The 18,674-nt window shown below is 33.8% G+C and overlaps 1 protein-coding gene across 3 annotated transcripts in view; it reads right to left on the bottom strand.

Moving 5' to 3' along the window:
- LOC149903697 (uncharacterized) overlaps positions 1–18,674 on the bottom strand; it is a 92,197-nt gene that overhangs the window by 37,286 nt on the left and 36,237 nt on the right. For 2 of the 3 annotated variants that reach the window (XM_090108335.1, XM_090108337.1), the window contains exons 1-3: positions 2,350–2,421; positions 1,489–1,603; positions 85–210 (exon numbers count right to left, since the gene is read on the bottom strand). In XM_090108335.1, the coding sequence (XP_089964461.1) occupies positions 85–210; positions 1,489–1,603; positions 2,350–2,421 (313 nt within the window). Of the gene's footprint in view, positions 1–84; positions 211–1,488; positions 1,604–2,349; positions 2,422–18,674 lie in introns of those variants that run through there. The other variant, XM_090108336.1, reaches the window with a different exon arrangement.

Genomic DNA, 18,674 nt, shown 5'->3' with positions numbered 1-18,674 from the left:
ATAGTGAGGGTATTGGTTGTGGTGTTTGGTTACTGGTTAATGAGTGTTAGTGCTGTTAAGTTGAGTTCAGGGGGGCGTAGGCACCTTGGCCGCGATATGTGAACTCCTTGGGCGGGGAGCCCGCGTCACGCACTTCCTTGCTCTTCATCGACTGGAAGCTTTGGTCGGCGAACGATTTCACGTGGCCCTGGGTCGACGTGAACTCACAACCTGTTGAAATGGCGCAATAAAACACTAATTCCATAATTTGATACATGTAAATGTACTTGACATTTTCTTAGTCCAATTTTATACAAATTTTTGTATTTTGTATTTCAAGAAGTAGTTTTTGCATCATACCAATATGACATTCAACTAAGATGATTTGATGGAATTCGAATGCGTGGATATCTTTTCTTCATACTCTGTCTAAAACTTAGTTCAAAAAAGACTATACTTTGTATTTATTGATGAAAAGTTTTATCAATGGAACGATAACTTTAAAGACTACCACCTACACATCAACCTCACATTCCTACATATCAAGACACAAGGCGTACATACAATAAAAAAAATCCATTTTAAAAGCTTTAGCATATTCAAATCAAACTTATAAAACTAAACTCGCCAACTAGTTAGCACTTCACGCATGTCAACATAAGTTAACGATCAATCACGCAGACAACGAGACAGCAGAAATTGTTTCTGCGAAATGCATGTTATGTAGAATAACCGCACAGGATCTGCCTTAATCATCATTATTATATTCTAGATAATCATTTCAGATTGATTGTATTTTAAGGATACTAAATTACTTTTGGTGTTTCATTTTTTTTAATATAACAATATTTTAGGTAAATACTACGTTCCTACCTTAGATTTTGTAATTTTATAATTATTTAAGCCCAGTAGATTTAATAAATAATTATTTTCTAACCACTTGCTAACATAGAATCGTGTATCAACTAAACCATACTCAAAATAAGTTAAAAATATGATCAATTTAACTCCATTTAAATTCAACTTTGGAAATATTTGCACTGTAATAGTTTCAATGTATATCCTAATTTATCCTTATATTGAATCCGTAGCCTGGCAATCTAGTTGCGTGTAGGTATGACTTATGATAGATAATAATTATAATTCATAATTCCTAATCTATACTAATTTAATATTATAAAGCTGAAGAGTTTGTTTGTTTGTTTGTTTGAACGCACTAATCTCGGGAACTACTGGTCCGATTTGAAAAATTCTTTCGGTGTTAGATAGCCCATTTATCGAGGAAGGTTATAGGCTATATTTCATCACGCTACGGGCAACAGGAGTGGAGCCACGGGGGTGAAACCGCGCGGAGCAGCTAGTTTTTCATATGAAATAAATCTTCCGTCAATTTCACGAACCAAAATTAGGTATAGCGAAATACTGATGCAGCAGATCACCCCCATATTTTGACCACAATAACGGACCTAGTATACTAGATAATCTATATCTATATCTAATTATAGCTACCTTTGCCATCAGCAGTCGGTTCAGGCGAATAGAGGTTTCGGAGCCTCTCCTCTCGAAGGCGGTACATGTGCGCCCGAATCTCTTTCTTGCGAGAGAAATCTTCGGTCTGTTGCCACTGTAAAGCAAAAAGTTAATTAAATGCCATTGCTATTTTCTATTTTATCATTTCATGACCAAACTTAGGTAATGTATTTTTAACTTTCGTGGCTGAAGAATGCTGTTTTTAAACCTAGCAATTAAACACATGTATTCTAAATTGTAAATTAAATAAAATTAGAGGTCATTATCATATATTAGGGTTGCCCACCACACGTTAGTATTTTCACAATTATTTAGAACATAGGTATAAGGTATATTTAATTATCACGTAGTTTAATTAGTCTTAGGGCCGATTTTTCAATGCTTGGATAAAACTTATCCGTCCAATAAAGTATTACACGATAATATTAAAATGTCACGTTAACTGTCAAATACGGGCAAATAGAATACGTTTTTAAAATGGTAGTTTTATACATTATTCGACGAATAAGTTTTATCAAAGGATTGAAAAATCTGCCCTTAAACTAATAATATTTTACAGACAAACCATTGGTGATAATTTATAATGATATTTTAATTCGTGCCACGGTAGCTGTAAACTGAAATTATGCTTAAATATGAAATCAGTTATTGAGAGAAAAAAAAGTTTAAAAAATCAGCACACATTTAAAATAAATAACGTTATAATAGGATCACGTCTTAATATTAGCAGTGAATATTTATTGCCGTAATTTTTTAAACAGACATCTAAAATTCAGATGAACGAATAATTTATGAATGTAAAATGTATAAATTTTTAAAAACAAGTGGCTCTCATCTTACCATACGACGTAACACGTCCTCGTCCCTGATCAACGACACGTCTCCGTCAGACATTCTGTAACAAACAGACATACATATTAAATACGATATATTTTCAATTATAGTAATCTTAAAAGAATATATTTGATATCGAAAAAGTTGCGTCGATAAAACTAAGATCTAAACCGCGCCTGCACAAATATACAAGCAAATAAGCTAATGCAGGTCATTTTTTACTTTATTTTGATACTTATAAAATGTAAACTCGTAATATAAATAAAAAATAAACATTAAAAAAGATCATAAAAGACAAGAAGGGCCAAACGGCAAACCCCAATGTTATTTTATTTTACGAATCTACAATATTTCAAGATCTCCATAAATTATCGTTTATCATGGAGATTTTTAAAAGGGGAATAATAAAACGAGCGACTGAAAATAAAGTGAGCGACTGATTATGAGATACTGATTTAATAACTTGAGCGGTATGAATTTGAGTAATTGACAAATAAACTAAACAAGCAACGAATATTAGTTGATAATAAAATACAAATTGAGTGTACTAAAGGAGGATTGTGATTAATCCATTTGATATATTAAAATTCTAACTGTGTGATTACATTACTACATGAGCGACTAAATTACTAGTTGAGCGAAAAGATTACTAAGTGAGCGACTAAATTACGCTCATTTAGAGCGACTAAAACACTAGAATAATTGTTCAAATAGTTATTTGATAAAACTTTCATAAACAAATTGAACTGATAGTACATACTCTGTCCATTATAGTATTTTTCAAAGTGATTTTTGAAAGAAAGAAAGAAAGAAAGAAAATACATTTAATCCAGCACACAAAAATACAAGGCAAAAACAACAAAATAACTTACAATGAACAAAAACAATTAAATAAAAATTACAATTTATAAAAGAGGTAAGTAGGTATGTATGGTCACGTTTGTACAAGTATAAAAAAAAAACATAGGTATTATATTATGTGGTTGACTATAGTATGTGTGCTGGACAGGGATACCACTCAGCAAATCTGTGGCTTAATAGCCGCAGCACTGATTTTCAGTGGTTCCCATATCGCAACTGACGTTTGCAGCGAACTACAAATTTATAAAATAATAAAGTTTTAAATAATATCTTACATACATTTTAATATATACATCCATTACATAAATATGGAATAACAGACACTACATTCATGCAAAAATGCTACACATATACAAGTATACACCATAAAACATTAAATAAACTGGCAAAAATAATAAAAAAAACTGATTAGATAAAATAAACTAAGATAATAATAGGTATTGTTTTATGTATATAAATATATTTTTTTTTTAATTAAAGACCAACTAAGGTTGGCTGATTTGTCGTTGAATTATTAGTTTTTTTAATTCATTACGAAAGCTCGGCACGCTGCTTTTATTGCGTAATGGTGGGGGCAAATTGTTCCAACACTTAGTTGATCGGTATTTAAAAGCACCTCTGAATGCCATGGTGTGGTGTCGAGGCACAGCCAGACTGAACAAAGACGCCCTTGTTCTGTATACCGTGTCCGAATTTCCCAACCAGGATAGTTTTTCGGAGAGGTATGAAGGTATATTGGACCGTATGACTGCAAAAAGTAGAACGGCAAAATGCAGCCTTCGCCGATTTTCCATATTTAAAATCCTGGCATTGTTTAGGTATGGCGATATATGGGATCGGGGGGGCACATCCCAGCAAAAGCGAGCACACGCATTTTGTACTCGTTGTATAGCTTTCTTTGAGCGCGCGAGTATTCGATCACCATATAACGCGTCACCGTAGTTGAATTTGGATAACACTAATGCATCACACAATCTAATTCTGAGCTTGGTTGACAGATGGCTTCTGATACGGTAGAGTACTTTTAACCGGTAGTAACAATTGGAAATTGTTTGGTTAATGTGCTTTTCAAACCGCAGTGACTCATCGAAGACGATACCAAGATTACGAGCCTCTTTCACCCGCTCTATTGCCTCTCCATTTATGTATATTGGTGGAATCGATTGCTCAAAAGTTTTGATGCGATTATGAGAACCCAGGATCATGAATTTAGTTTTTGAGGGATTTAAAACTAAGGCATTTTGTTCAGACCATGTAGCTATGCGGGCGAGATCGGCATTTAGTTTTTCGATAGCTGCTAGCTTTTCCTGAGGCGTAAATGAGATATACAGCTGAATATCATCTGCGTAAAGGTGGTATTTACAATGGTGTATATTTTTAATTATATCAGCGGTATAAATGATAAAAAGTAAAGGGCCCAATATCGTACCCTGAGGAATTCCTCTCATGAGATCTACGGGTTGCGAATAGCAAGTCTTGCCATCATCGTCTTCTACGGCCACAGTTTGACATCGCTTACTGAGGTAACTCCTGAACCAGCGGACAACTGGGTCGTTTAAGCCGTAGTAGATTAATTTGGCTAAAAGTAGATCAATATTTATGCTGTCAAATGCTCTGGAATAGTCCAACAAGACCAAAATGCTGCACTTACCATCATCCTGAGCTTCCAAAATATTGTCCACGACATCCAATAGAGCGGTAGTAGTGCTCCTACCTTTTCTAAAACCTGATTGTCGATGTGGAAGAATGTTTTTAGATTCGAGGAAACCAGAGAGTTGTGAGTGAACAATTTTTTCAATAACCTTGGAAAAACAAGGTAAAACAATTTTTCTATTCGAAATACCTCGATTAGGATAAAATACCACTCAGTATAAATAAATCATATGCCAAATAATGAATTAGTCCATTGAATAAAAAGTTCTAGAGTGCGTCAGTTAGTAACGTAAGATGTTTCTTCGGAAACATGTCAAGAGTCCCTAGGTAATAAACATACTAAAACCCCGGGCCACTAGGAGGAGCCCCGGAGTGGGGGGAGGGGGGAAATGGGTCCATTTTTTCATTTTTCGCTTAAATCTCAAAAACGGTACATGTTAGAGAAGAACTTTCAAGGAAAAGTTGAAAGGCCATAAAATTATCTACAAGTTGTACCTGAATCATTTTTTCCTATATCTTACCGTTTCAGAGTTATACGCAGTAAAACATGATTTTGGCTCAAACAATTTCCACATCAATCGATCAAAAAATATTTCTTTCTTCCAAAAAACTCAAATGTGCAACTTGTGACCGGTACTGATAGATTGCTCTTAATTAGGTCTATAATTGGTAAAATAAACACATTCCTGCATGGAAGCCTTTAGGAGGAATCGATTGTCAAAATATTATATTATGGTAGTTTGAGTTACTGAACTTGATCTTTTTATTTTTTTCTTTCAAAAAACTCAAAAGTGCAACTTGTGACCGGTACAGATAGATTGCTCATAATTGGGTCTATCATTGTTAAAAATACCAGATTCCACCACGGAGGCATTTACGGGGAATTGAATTTTATTAGGGTAGTTACGATACTTGAACTTTTTATTTTTTTTTCTCAAAAAAAAAACTCAAAAGTGCAACTTGTGACCGATACTGATAGATTGCTCTTAATTAGGTCTATAATTGGTAAAATAAACACATTCCTCCATGGAAGCCTTTAGGAGGAATCGATTGTCAAAATACTATATTAGTGTAGTTTGAGTTACTGAACCTGATCTTTTTATTTTTTTCTTCCAAAAAACTCAAAAGTGCAACTTGTGACCGGTACTGTTAGATTGCTCTTAATTAGGTCTATAATTGGTAAAATAAACACATTCCTCCATGGAAGCCTTTAGGAGGAATCGATTGTCAAAATACTATATTAGGGTAGTTTGAGTTACTGAACTTGATCTTTTTATTTTTTTCTTCCAAAAAACTCAAAAGTGCAACTTGTGACCGGTACAGATAGATTGCTCATACTAAGGTCTATCATTGATAAAAATACTAGATTCCACGACGGAGGCGTTTACGGGGAATTTAATTTTATTAGGGTAGATACGATACTTGAACTTATTATTTTTTTTCTTCCAAAAAACTCAAAAGTGCAACTTGTGACCGGTACCGATAGTTTGCTCATAAATAGGTCTATCATTGATAAAAAAACCATATTCCACCATGGAGGCGTTTAGGAGGTATTGAATTTTATTAGGGTAGTTACGATACATGAACTTTTTAACTAACTACCCTAATAAAATTCAATTCCCCGTAAACGCCTCCATGGTGGAATCTGGTATTTTTATCAATGATAGACCTAATTATGAGCAATCTATCTGTACAGGTCACAAGTTGCACCTTTGAGCTTTTTGGAAGAAAAAAAATATAAAGTTCATGTATCGTAACTACCCTGATAAAATTCAATTCCCCGTAAACGCCTCCGTGGTGGAATCTGGTATTTTTAGCAATGATAGACCTAATTATGAGCAATCTATTTGTACCGGTCACAAGTTGCACTTTTGAGTTTTTTGGAAGAAAAAAATAAAGAGATCAAGTTCAGTAACTCAAACTGCCCTAATATAATATTTTGACAATCGATTCCTCCTAAAGGCTTCCATAGAGGAATGTGTTTATTTTACCAATTATAGGACCTAATTAAGAGCAATCTATCAGTACTGGTCACAAGTTGCACATTTGAGTTTTTTGGAAGAAAGAAATATTTTTTGATCGATTGATGTGGAAATTGTTTGAGCCAAAATCATGTTTTACTGCGTATAACTCAGAAACGGTAGGATATAGGAAAAAATGATTCAGGTACAACTTGTAGATAATTTTATGGCCTTTCAACTTTTCCTTGAAAGTTTTTCTCTAACATGTACCGTTTTTGAGATTTAAGCGAAAAATGAAAAAATGGACCCATTCCCCCCTCCCCCCACTCCGGGGCTCCTCCTAGTGGCCCGGGGTTTTAGTATGTTTATAACCTAGGGACTCTTGACATATTTCCGAAGAAACATCTTACGTTACTAACTCACGCACTCTAGACCCCCCTTGGAGGGACTCATTCAATGGACTAAATATAATACAAGACGTAATTTTGTCACTCAAACAATTAATATTAGGTCGCTCAAATATTATGAAGCTGCTCATTTTGTATTTTATGTAACGCAAATTAATGTTTGTTAGTTTCTGATCTATTAATTTTTCATCGCTGGCAGTCAGTCGCTCACTTAGTAATTCTGTTACACCAATTAATTATTTTTGATAACTAAAACTTTAATTTACAGTCACTCGTTTAAATACTACCCTTTTTAAAATATTATGTTCAAAATTTAAAACCTCAAACCCAAACATTTAAATGTTTTTAAACTTTTCATTGTTACAAATAACAATTAAATACGGTCATTAAAACGAGACGGGTCCGACACGACACAATGAATTAATTTTACCTTCAAGCGATTGTGTATGACAGCGATTAATAAACATTTATATGCAATCACGACGGGAATTATAATGGACTGGTATCAATATAACTTTAATTTTATGGAAGACAAAGTTAAAGATGCAATTATGTCTGTTATTGATTGCCTGATTTTTGTTCAAAGTACCTACATTACCTACATGTACTAAATAGTAAGTAAATACGTATTGCTGTCATAGAACAGATAACATTGAATCATTCCTTAAATATATAATATTTTGGGTATGTTTAGTCTAATATTTTATAAATACGTTATTTTGTGTGTTTGTTAGTCTGTTAATTAATACTGGAGAAAACAAGCATATATTATATGATGTTGTTTCATCACAAAGTATACAGAAAATGATGAAAGTGGTACAGGCTTTATATATTATGGAGCCTGTTTTGACCTCAAAATGATTCAAAAGCTTCTACAGCCATCTAGTAAACAAATAAACATTCGATTTTTTATTAAAATAAAAAGAATTTATGCCTTAACCCAATTAACAATTGCGCACTGCGAAATAATTTAACTTTTTCGATTGAATTTTATTCTCAAGTCGCATAAGGCCGGTCCATATACGCACCCCGCCGCCCTTGTCCCGGTTCGTGTGGACGTGCCCTTATATAGCCGTGTTTTATTCGTTTCGATCATTGTTGGTAATGAAGACAAGGATTTTGTAAATCGTCCATATGGTCTGTGATCGTGGTTTATTTAAGATCACGATGTGTGTAAATGTTAAGTTAGGTATGTGCTACATATGATTATGCAAGCCTCATATCGCGAATGGTTTGCCATTTGAGATAATTTTAGGTTTTAATAAGAGCTTAGACTATTAATGAAACGGCTGATTTATCATTTGGCTATCTAGCTATATCACAGTATTACCATATTTCCTACAGTATGGCGACGAATGTACTTGTGCAGAGAAACGGAGGGGAACTGGCGGGGGGTCGGGCGACGCGGGCCGCTTAATGCAATCACGCTGAGTTTGCATTAACTATCGCGAAAGGACGACGCAGTCGTATTTTTTGTGTAATAATTTTATTATACATAGGTATTTACATATTCTATTATGGCGCGCAAAAACTGTTCCGTTTACGGATGTAAATCTACATTGAAATCCCAGAAGGAAACAATATTTCAGAAAGATTGTATTAATTTTATCTGTTGAATTAAAATCAAAGCTATGTATATGTTGTCCTCATTATTTTCTAATCAGATTGTAAATCCCAATGCGAATGCATTACTTAGTTAAATGGTATAATATACAATTAAGAACATCCAAAAATAAAGTGTCCACGTAAATAATATTTAGCAGTGCAATATCTGTAATTATATATGTATTTATGAACAAATAATTACATCAGATTAATTAATAATTGCAATTATTTTGAATGTACATATGAATAAATGATTTCATCATAATATTAATAATCACAATTGTTTTATTTCCCATTTGTTGCAACCCTAGCGTATTTTCGTGTGGCAGCGTAAGTACCTACGCTGGCGGCGGCATCGCGCGACATCAAAGGCGATTCCTTACTGTAGGAAATAACATTGTAATACTGTGGCTATATGTGTATATAAGTAGGTATATTAAGCAGCATACGAGCTGCAAAACGTCCTATTACCTATAGTTATTGATTATAATTCAAAGGCAGCTTTTGTGTTTTCCTCAATATTTTATAATATTAAATGATATTAAATTATAGTAGTTCTGTGTAATACAAATAATAAACTAGTTAAAGGATAGAAGCTGATAATTGTAACTCTTTTATGTATTTTGAACTAAAAATGTCCAAGAAAATTTACTAATCTCCCCAAATTTGCATATCTGTAGCAAAAAAAAAACAAAATGACATCAGTGTGACGTCAGCTAATGGCGGACAATCTGTCAACACGTCACTCTAATGGAGCCGTGAAAAATGGCGCCACTAATGTGGACTGATAAAGATTATACGCTTTTAAACATTCAACAGGTCGTGACGAGAAATAGATTTATTTTGACAGAAATTAAGCATTCGTTGGATTTAGATAGGCTTAATTACAACTTGATTGTAAGCTTGATAAGTATTTTAGGTAGGTGCCTACCACAGAACATATAAAAGAGGTTTTACATGTTCTGTGGTGCCTACAGTGGACGTGTGGACCAAGCTTAATAAAGTTGTATTCAACATTTTATTCAACTAAAAGCTTGTTTAAGAATAAGTTGTATCATTTTATCTAATGACTAATCTAGTACAGATAAAATGGATACAAAAAAACTATTGAAAAATTAACTATCTAGGTAGGTAGTAAACTATACGTAATAGATATAAAAGTAATAATTTTCAAATTTAATTTAAATTTTTAATAAAAACTCATGCAATAATTGAAAAGAAACACGCAAACCAAGCAACATATAATTGTTGTCTTAACACTTAACAGTAAAGAATAAAGATACAGCTAACGAATCCATAAAAAGGGATCCCAATAAATCTTCAAGTGCAATTTTAATAAATTTCGGGTTCCCGCGAGTGAGGTCACTTTTCTTGGACCTTGAACCGAGTGTAAGCAGGGTCGTTTTATCAAAGATTATGCGAGACATATAAGTTACGTTTTAACCTATTATGTGCATGCCTCTCAGAGGTAAATACACTTTATACAAAAAGGTAAGGTAACCTTAAAAACCAATATTCATATAATTTGTAAAAGAAATGTATCTAATTATTTTCGCTTTCGCTGTTAACCTGGGCCTGCGGACATGGAAAGCTCACCTACTTGCCCATGAAATATCTCAGTTATACTTGTGGTTATACTAATATGCTTGCCTTTGCTCCATATGCCACAAGGGAATAAGATATGTAACAACACATAAGGACAGTGACTTTAAAACAAATAATTTGAACCCAGTTTTGCGCGCCGTCGGGAGCACACATTAAATTGTCATTAAGTTTTCAACTCAAGAGTCGAGAATACAGTTATTAAATGATGAATTTTACGATCTTTTTAATTTCGTAAGCGGGAATACGCAAGGCGCAGTTAAATTATGATTTATAGTATTTATTGTAAGTCACGAAATGTAAAAACGTAACTTGAGATTGGTATAAATTACTTGAACGAGTAAGTACATCTTATTTGAATCAAACTTCGTTTACAAAACGGCTGATCAGATTTGCAGGAAATTTCACACAGAAATAGATTACAGTCTGGATTAATGGATAAATTTATTCTCTCCACAATGACCACATAACACGTGCGGCCGCGGACCAAGCTAGTTTAATTTCAATGCAAAGGCTATATTGTTTCTGTAAACATTTGCGAAATTATCGTTATTTAAAACCTGATTTCCAGGGAACTCTTAACTTTTTTTCATTAATCGTTGTTGAATGTATGTTGGAATACATGTGTCTTCTATTAGTAAGGTATTTCTTATAAACTATTTCCAAGAAGACGTTACGATGCGAACATTTTTAATGATATTGAGAAGGAAAAATATGCAGTTACTATAGCATACCTATACAGATTTAGTGATTTATAAGATATCAACAAGTCAGTACTCAGTGTAATCACCATGATTTTCAGCAGACACAAAATGTATTGATTAAATTTATAAGATAACGATTAAAATACAAAAATGTAGCGTATACGAAAGCTACTAACATAGGCTCTAGTGAACATGCCATTATAAATAAAATTATTTTAATATTTATATTTTATAGTAATACTAGCTGTCCCCCGGCTTCGCCCGTGGTACATATTTCGCAATAAAAGTTAGCCTATGTTATGGTCAGGCTCAGGGTCTAAAGATTGTCTGTGCCAAATTTCATCAAAATCGGTTGAGAGGCTTAAAGCCAGAAAGCGTAACAGACAGACAGACAGAGTTATTTTCGCATTTATATTATTAGTAGGGATTTACTGATTTTAGTTGTTCCTTAGCGATTTTAGTTGTTCCGTAGAAATACAAATAATACATATCGGTCTTGCATCTGAATAAAACTTCTTTGATCTTTATTAAAAGAAATGTAAATATATCTAACCAGCTATTAATAATGTGATCACGTCTCACGCCTTTTGTTTTGGTAATTTCAAGAATTGGACATGGCCCACATATACAGGGTGTAATCGTTAAGTGTACACAGGCGATTTTTCCGTGGTATTACAGATAACAAAAAACTTTAAACTGATATCGAAAGTACTTAACCTAATGAGTAAAATGGCCGTAATAAATTTTTAAAAATAAATCGAGAAATATCAAAAAAATTATCTTTAAACCCTCCTCATACATTAAGTATGAAATATGAATATCCCATATACCTACATTTAATATGAAAGATTTTAGCTTTCTTTTTCTTTTTTGGTTTTCTGCTTAAATTACTTCGCAAATTTGAAGTGGAATTTTCCGAGCATTTTCCGGGCATTTTCCACGCTTTTTTCGGACATTTTCACGCATTTCCCAGACATTTTCCGGACATTTCTCAGGCATTTTCCGGGGATTTTCCAGGCATTTTTCAGATATTTTCCGGACATTTTCACGCATTTTCCGGATATTTTCCAAGCATTTTCCAGGGATATTCCATGGTTTTTCCGGAAATTTCCACGCATTTTCCGGATATTTTCCAGACATTTTCCAGACATTTCCCTGGCATTTTCCGGTAATTTCCCAAGCATTTTCCGGGAATTTCCCAGGCATTTTCCGGGGATTTTCCGAGCATTTCCCGGGGATTTTCCGGATGTTTTCAAGACATTTTCCTGGCATTTTCCGGGGCATTTTCCACGCATTTCCCAGACATTTCTCAGGCATTTTCCGGGGATTTTCCAGGCATTTTCCGGATATTTTCCGGACATTTTCACGCATTTTCCGGATATTTTCCAGGCATGTTCCAGGGATATTCCATGGTTTTTCCGGAAATTTCCACGCATTTTCCGGATATTTTCCAGACATTTTCCGAGCATTACCAAGGTATTTTCCGGTTATTTTCCGGGAATTTGCCAGGCATTTTCCGGGGATTTTCCGAGCATTTCCCGGGGATTTTCCGGATGTTTTCCAGACATTTTCCGGACATTTCCCTGGCATTTTCCAGGCATTTGCCACGCATGTCCCTACATTTTCCGGACATTTTTCAGTCACTTTTCGGGGATTTTCCAGGCATTTTCCACGCTTCTCCCGGACATTTTCACGCATTTTCCGGATATTTTCCAGGCATTTTCCAGGGTTTTCCAGACATTTTCCACGGGTTTTCCGGAAATTTCCACGCATTTTCCGGATATTTTCCGGACATTTTCCGGACATTTTCTGGAAAATGCCTGGAAAATATCCAGAAAATGCGTGGAAATTTCCGGAAAAACTGTGGAATATCCCTGGAAAATGCCTGGAAAATGCGTGAAAATGTCCGGAAAATGCCTGGAAAATCCCCGGTAAATGCCTGATAAATGTCCGGAAAATGCCTGGGAAATGCATGGAAAATCCCCGGAAAATGCCAGGGAAATGTCCGGAAAATGTCTGGAAAACATCCGGTAAATCCCCGGGAAATGCTCGGAAAATCCCCGGAAAATGCCTGAGAAATTCCCGGAAAATGCTTGGGAAATTACCGGAAAATGCCAGGGAAATGTCTGGAAAATATCCGGAAAATGCGTGGAAATGTCCGGAAAAAACGTGGAAAATGCCTGGAAAATCCCTGGAATTAGCCTGGGTAATGCCTGGAAAATATGTGGAAAATATCCGGAAAATGCGTGAAAATGTCCGAAAAAAGCGAGGAGAATGCCCGGAAAATCCCCGGAAAATATCTGGAAAATGCGTGAAAATGTCCGGAAAAAGCGTGGAAAATGCCACTTCAAATTTGCGAAGTAATTAAAGCAGAAAACCAAAAAAGAAAAAGAAAGCTTAAATCTTTCATATTAAATGTATAAGGGATATTCATATTTCATACTTAATGTATGGGAGGGTTTAAAGATAATTTTTTGATATTTCTCGATTTATTTTTAAAAATTTATTACGACCATTTTACTCATAAGGTTAAGTACTTTCGATATCAGTTTAAAGTTTTTTGTTATCTGTAATACTTACGGAAAAATCGCCTGTGCACACTTAACGATTACACCCTGTATATAGATATTAAATTATATCGGTTCACTCTAAATTATAGGTATCATATTAATTGTTATTTTAATAATGTATGATCTTTGTGATAATTCTCACGTATAAAAGTTTATTATATTGTGATAGCTCTAGAAAAAAATAAGTATCTGCACAATATTCATTGAATTTTGTGCATTGTGCAGTAATAAATTAATTGATATTCAATGAAACCTTCTATACTTTTTTTAATGTTGGGCAAATAAGAAGAAGATAATACGGGGCAAATTGAATCAAATCAAAACATAATTTAGGCGAAACTACCCGACATTATTTAAACTAAAAACATTACCTTTCTGTCTTCAACGTAGTCGGGTAAAAATAGGATGTGACACTTGCACTGTCTCTTCATACAAAAACTGATTAATATTCAAAACACAAAGCTCTTTACATACTTGAAAATAACAGATGTATCAATGTTAAGGTAATGTTATGCAAATTCAAATACATAATACAATATAATATTTTATACTTTGAGATTTTAAATACTACCGTATTTTTTCCAAATTAAGTACTTGGTATCTACTTATATATTATTTAGTATGTATTCCTTTTTTTCAAAATACATACTAAAATAGAAACTAGAAGGCACTAGAAAAATAAAATAAATTTCAACCTACAATATTATTTTAAAATTTAAATAATGGGGATTGAACCCACTCCCTCTGACGCATAGGTCACTAACCGCTGAGCTATTGGCTTCAAATAACATCAAGGTTTTAGTAACAAAATGTTAAACACTACTTTAGGGTTTTATTACATACTTGGTTATTGTCATAATGTGTTTGTTGTTAAATGTTATCTTAAGTATGTTACTGAAATACAAGTGTATTTAGCACAATGGATTCCGTTTTATAAGTGTTTATGTTTTCGATAATAATTCTCAAGTCCCGATGGTTTTTCGTCAAATACAAAACGAAGAAATAAAAATAAAGATGTGGGTTAAAGTGGGAAAAATACAAAAATAAAATAGTATAGATCATCATTCCGGTATAACATAGTTTTCGTAGAGTAATTTTAAAGCCTGCTAACTAGTTGTACCTAGCCAACTTGCTAAGAAAGATTTTATATTAGTTCTTAGTTTATCTGTGGTAATTCATAAACTAATAACTACTTAGCAGGATTACTAAACAGTTACAATTACAAACAAATGAACAGTCTAATAGCTCCTTTTTAGTTATTGTAAAAGTTTTAAATATTTTCATTAGTAAAAATAACCTATTAAGGAAAGTGCCAAACACAGGATCTACATAAAAAGTTATTTTGACCGGATCTAGGAATGTAGACTGTACAAGTATAGCATATATTTCAACAGAGTACGCAATGAATAACGCATTGTTTTTACTTTCATGGAAAGTCGATGGTGAATCATTTCACTGTCTTTTTATACCTAGGGTAAAAGTGGGATAGATGCCGCACTAGGATAGATGCCCCATTTTCAAAAAACCTCACTTCCCAGAGTCCTGACTACGAATTAATGATTTAAATAGGAGCTCCTATCACCCCGCACCTCGTGTACGCATGAGCTGTTGTTTGGTGAAGACGTGTTTCGCTAGTGCGTGTTATAATATCGGCGGCGAACTTCACGAACACGTTAAAATTTAAAAAGGTTGATATTTGCCTTTGCATAACTTTATAAGTATTAATAAATTTCACTATATTTCTTATTATGTCTATACACTGGTTCATTAAGTACAAATCTAAGTGAAAATAGTGGCTCTTTTGTTTTTATTTAATAAAAAAACTACTGGGGCAGCTATCCTTATCAAAAAGGATAGTTGCCCCTTTTTTTTCGAGGGATAGATGCCCTTAGGGGCCTCTAAGGGCATCTATCCCTCAATACATATGTACATGTTAGTATCGATAATCACAGGTACTGTTTATATTTTTACCTGATTGCGTCAGAGGTTTTCTCTATGTTAACCGATTTTACTCGTTTAATTTGCTTTTTTTTGTTATGTTTACTTACTTATTAATGATCTGCCCTTATACTGAACCTTGTAGGAGAACCACGCCACGAAAATACAAAAGAAAAGAAGGAGTGCGAGCGCAAGTATATTCTTGGACAACAGAACAACTATGTGAACTTGACATTTGCTGGTTTATCATATTAATTTTATTAGATTTCGCGTTTATAGAGTATGTCAGGCATCTATCCCACTCTGCAGGCATCTATCCTCCTTAGTATTTTCATGGTGGGGCAACTATCCAACTAGGTAGGCATCTATCCTCAAAAAAGGTGTTCTACAAAAATATTTATTACACATTATCTATAAATGATAGGATTAAAAATATATATAGTAATTCAAAACAGATAATTAACCTAGCTATATTCATACAAAGTGTTCGTATAAGATTCATGTTTTTTAAATTATGAGGCTATTTCAAAAAGTGGGGCATCTATCCCACTTTTACCCTACATTGTAGTTTATTCGGATTTCCTCCTCCTTGATACAGTATTCTAAGTTTTTTTAATTTAGAGGTTCCGGGTGGAATAGCTAGTGAAGATTTAACTATTACAGGCTATCAGGCATAAAGGCTTCAAATTATTGTCAAATATACATATAAACGAAAAGCCTTTACATGTTATATATTGTATAGGTAATTATCATATAGAATATGATAAATAATAAACATTACACAAGCAGCTTCTGACTGATTTTAATTTTTAATAAACATTTCATAAAAATAAAGTAGAAAGGCTAAATCAAATGACAAAAATATGTAATAATATTATTGAAAAGCTCCATATTTTTTAAATGTTTTTTTTAAAGGAATTCGTTTTATTAAATTGATCATGTCTTGATCTGTTCTCTTTAGGAAATACCACCTCCGTACTCATTTACATACCCATTTTATATTCTAATCAAGTTTTTGGCTTTAAAGCATCTGTGTTGATGTTATTACATTCTTGCTAATACGTCATAATATATCATATTACTTAAAATTTCGAATAAAATAATATTATACATATGAGGTAAACCGTATAAACTAATCGGCATATACATATTTCAAACATTGATTACTTAACAGTTACATAATTTTATTAAATACTAGCGGTCCACCCCGGCTTCGCCCGTGGTACATATTTATGTTTTCTCTACATAAGAACCATCCTGGTACTTCAAGGAATATAATAAAAAAAGAATTATCGAAATCGGTTCAGCCGTTCTCGAGTTATTCGCTTACCAACACATTTTGCGATTCATTTTTATATATAAGACTAGCGGTCCGCCCCGGCTTCGCCCGTGGTACATAATATTTACGTTTTCTCTACATAAGAACCATCCTCGTACTTCAAGGAATATAATAAAAAAAGAATTATCGAAATCGGTTCAGCCGTTCTCGAGTTATGCGCTTACCAACACATTTTGCGATTCATTTTTATGTATAAGATTATTGATTATAGCGCATACAAGCTAAGAATGTCCTCAAATCAGTCCATCCGTTGTGACGATAAACCGGCAGTAACAAACGAAACAATTGTATTACTTCAGTAGCATAGTAAATCAGCTAAACATTACAATTTGTCGCATTTCGATCCCACTCAAATAAACATTGGCATAATGAAGGCAATATTTCATATGCAATTACGTCTAGCAAGGACGAATCAATGGACGCGACAAATCTTTCCGTACCTAATGAAAAAACTACGAAATAACACCTACAGCTAAATGACTAACTGAGCTATTATAATGATTGCGTTATTTACTAGCCTGTGGTTATCGATTGTATATGCCTTGTATCGTGAATAATATCTCTGCCTTCGATGGCGTTTAGCTCAAAAACTGATAATTTCATACTAACGTACTAACTGCAGTTTGTTGATTAGTTTGCGATAATCTCAGGAACACGTACCGATTCGAATGGAAAAAAAATTGTGGTGGATAGTAGACGGGAAAGGCTGTATGACTATAATATGACATCACTCAACCAATATGAGCGGAGCAGCAATGAAAAGCAGGAAAATATTCCGTTTTAAGAGTTTCCACTGCAAAAGCGGTTAAAATTGCGCAAAAATCGATATGACGAAATTTTCCCGCTTGTAATGTGCTAATTTAGTTTTCGTCTCAAATGAATGCAGGTGAAACCGCGCGACACAGCTAGTTTTATATTAGATGTCTGCGGTTTTGCATCATGTGCTTCAAGAACCCGAGATTCATTCTCTTTAGTCATAATTTATTCTGCGTTGTATTTAAAATACTTTAGAAAAATCATTTTTCATCTACAGGTACATACGTTGTGTGCCGAACACACGTGTCAGAAGTGAAACTTCCTTGGCAAGATTCTAAGATTCCAAAAGCGTCGCCTTGACGAGACGGTACTGCGACCTTGAAATTTTACTCTCAACGCGCCTAAAAAAGTTTCATTTCAAAAGTTATTTTTCCCACGCCCTTTTAAAAATAGAAAAAATATCATGTCTAGATTTTTAGTACACATCTCCGTAAAAAGACTAAAGCAAATAAAGCCTAAAGTTAGTGCTTACGTCATGTTCATGATATAAGCATTATTTAATTTCATCGAACTGGTTTTATGCAATCTTACCTTTTATAGCAAGTCGGTATCGCCATATGGTCATTAGCGGGTGCGTGCACATTATTCAAGTATTTCTTTTTAAGTCATTAGTGTTCTAATTAGGTGACCTGGGTGGTATTATAGCACTATCACACCCCGGACACTCCATACAAAATTATCATTTTGACAGTCACACTGTAGAGACTGCAAATGTGTGTGTTAACGCTTTATGGTTGGCACCTGTGGTTGGCACATTTGTGACTAGCGTAAAAAAAAATTCGCGTTTTTCTGATGAAATACATCCGTAAACAGCACAATATCTAACCATTTTCTACGAAAAACGATAATCACAAATCCAAAAAATAATAAAATTA

The sequence above is a fragment of the Colias eurytheme genome, chromosome 13 (genome assembly GCF_061535395.1).
Source record: "Colias eurytheme isolate Ceu_HAF_F1 chromosome 13, ilColEury1 Martin Lab GWU primary, whole genome shotgun sequence".
Classification (NCBI taxonomy): Eukaryota; Metazoa; Arthropoda; class Insecta; order Lepidoptera; family Pieridae; genus Colias; species Colias eurytheme.
The sequence above is the reverse complement of the archived record's forward strand: the minus strand, read 5'-3'. Positions and strand labels throughout refer to the sequence as shown.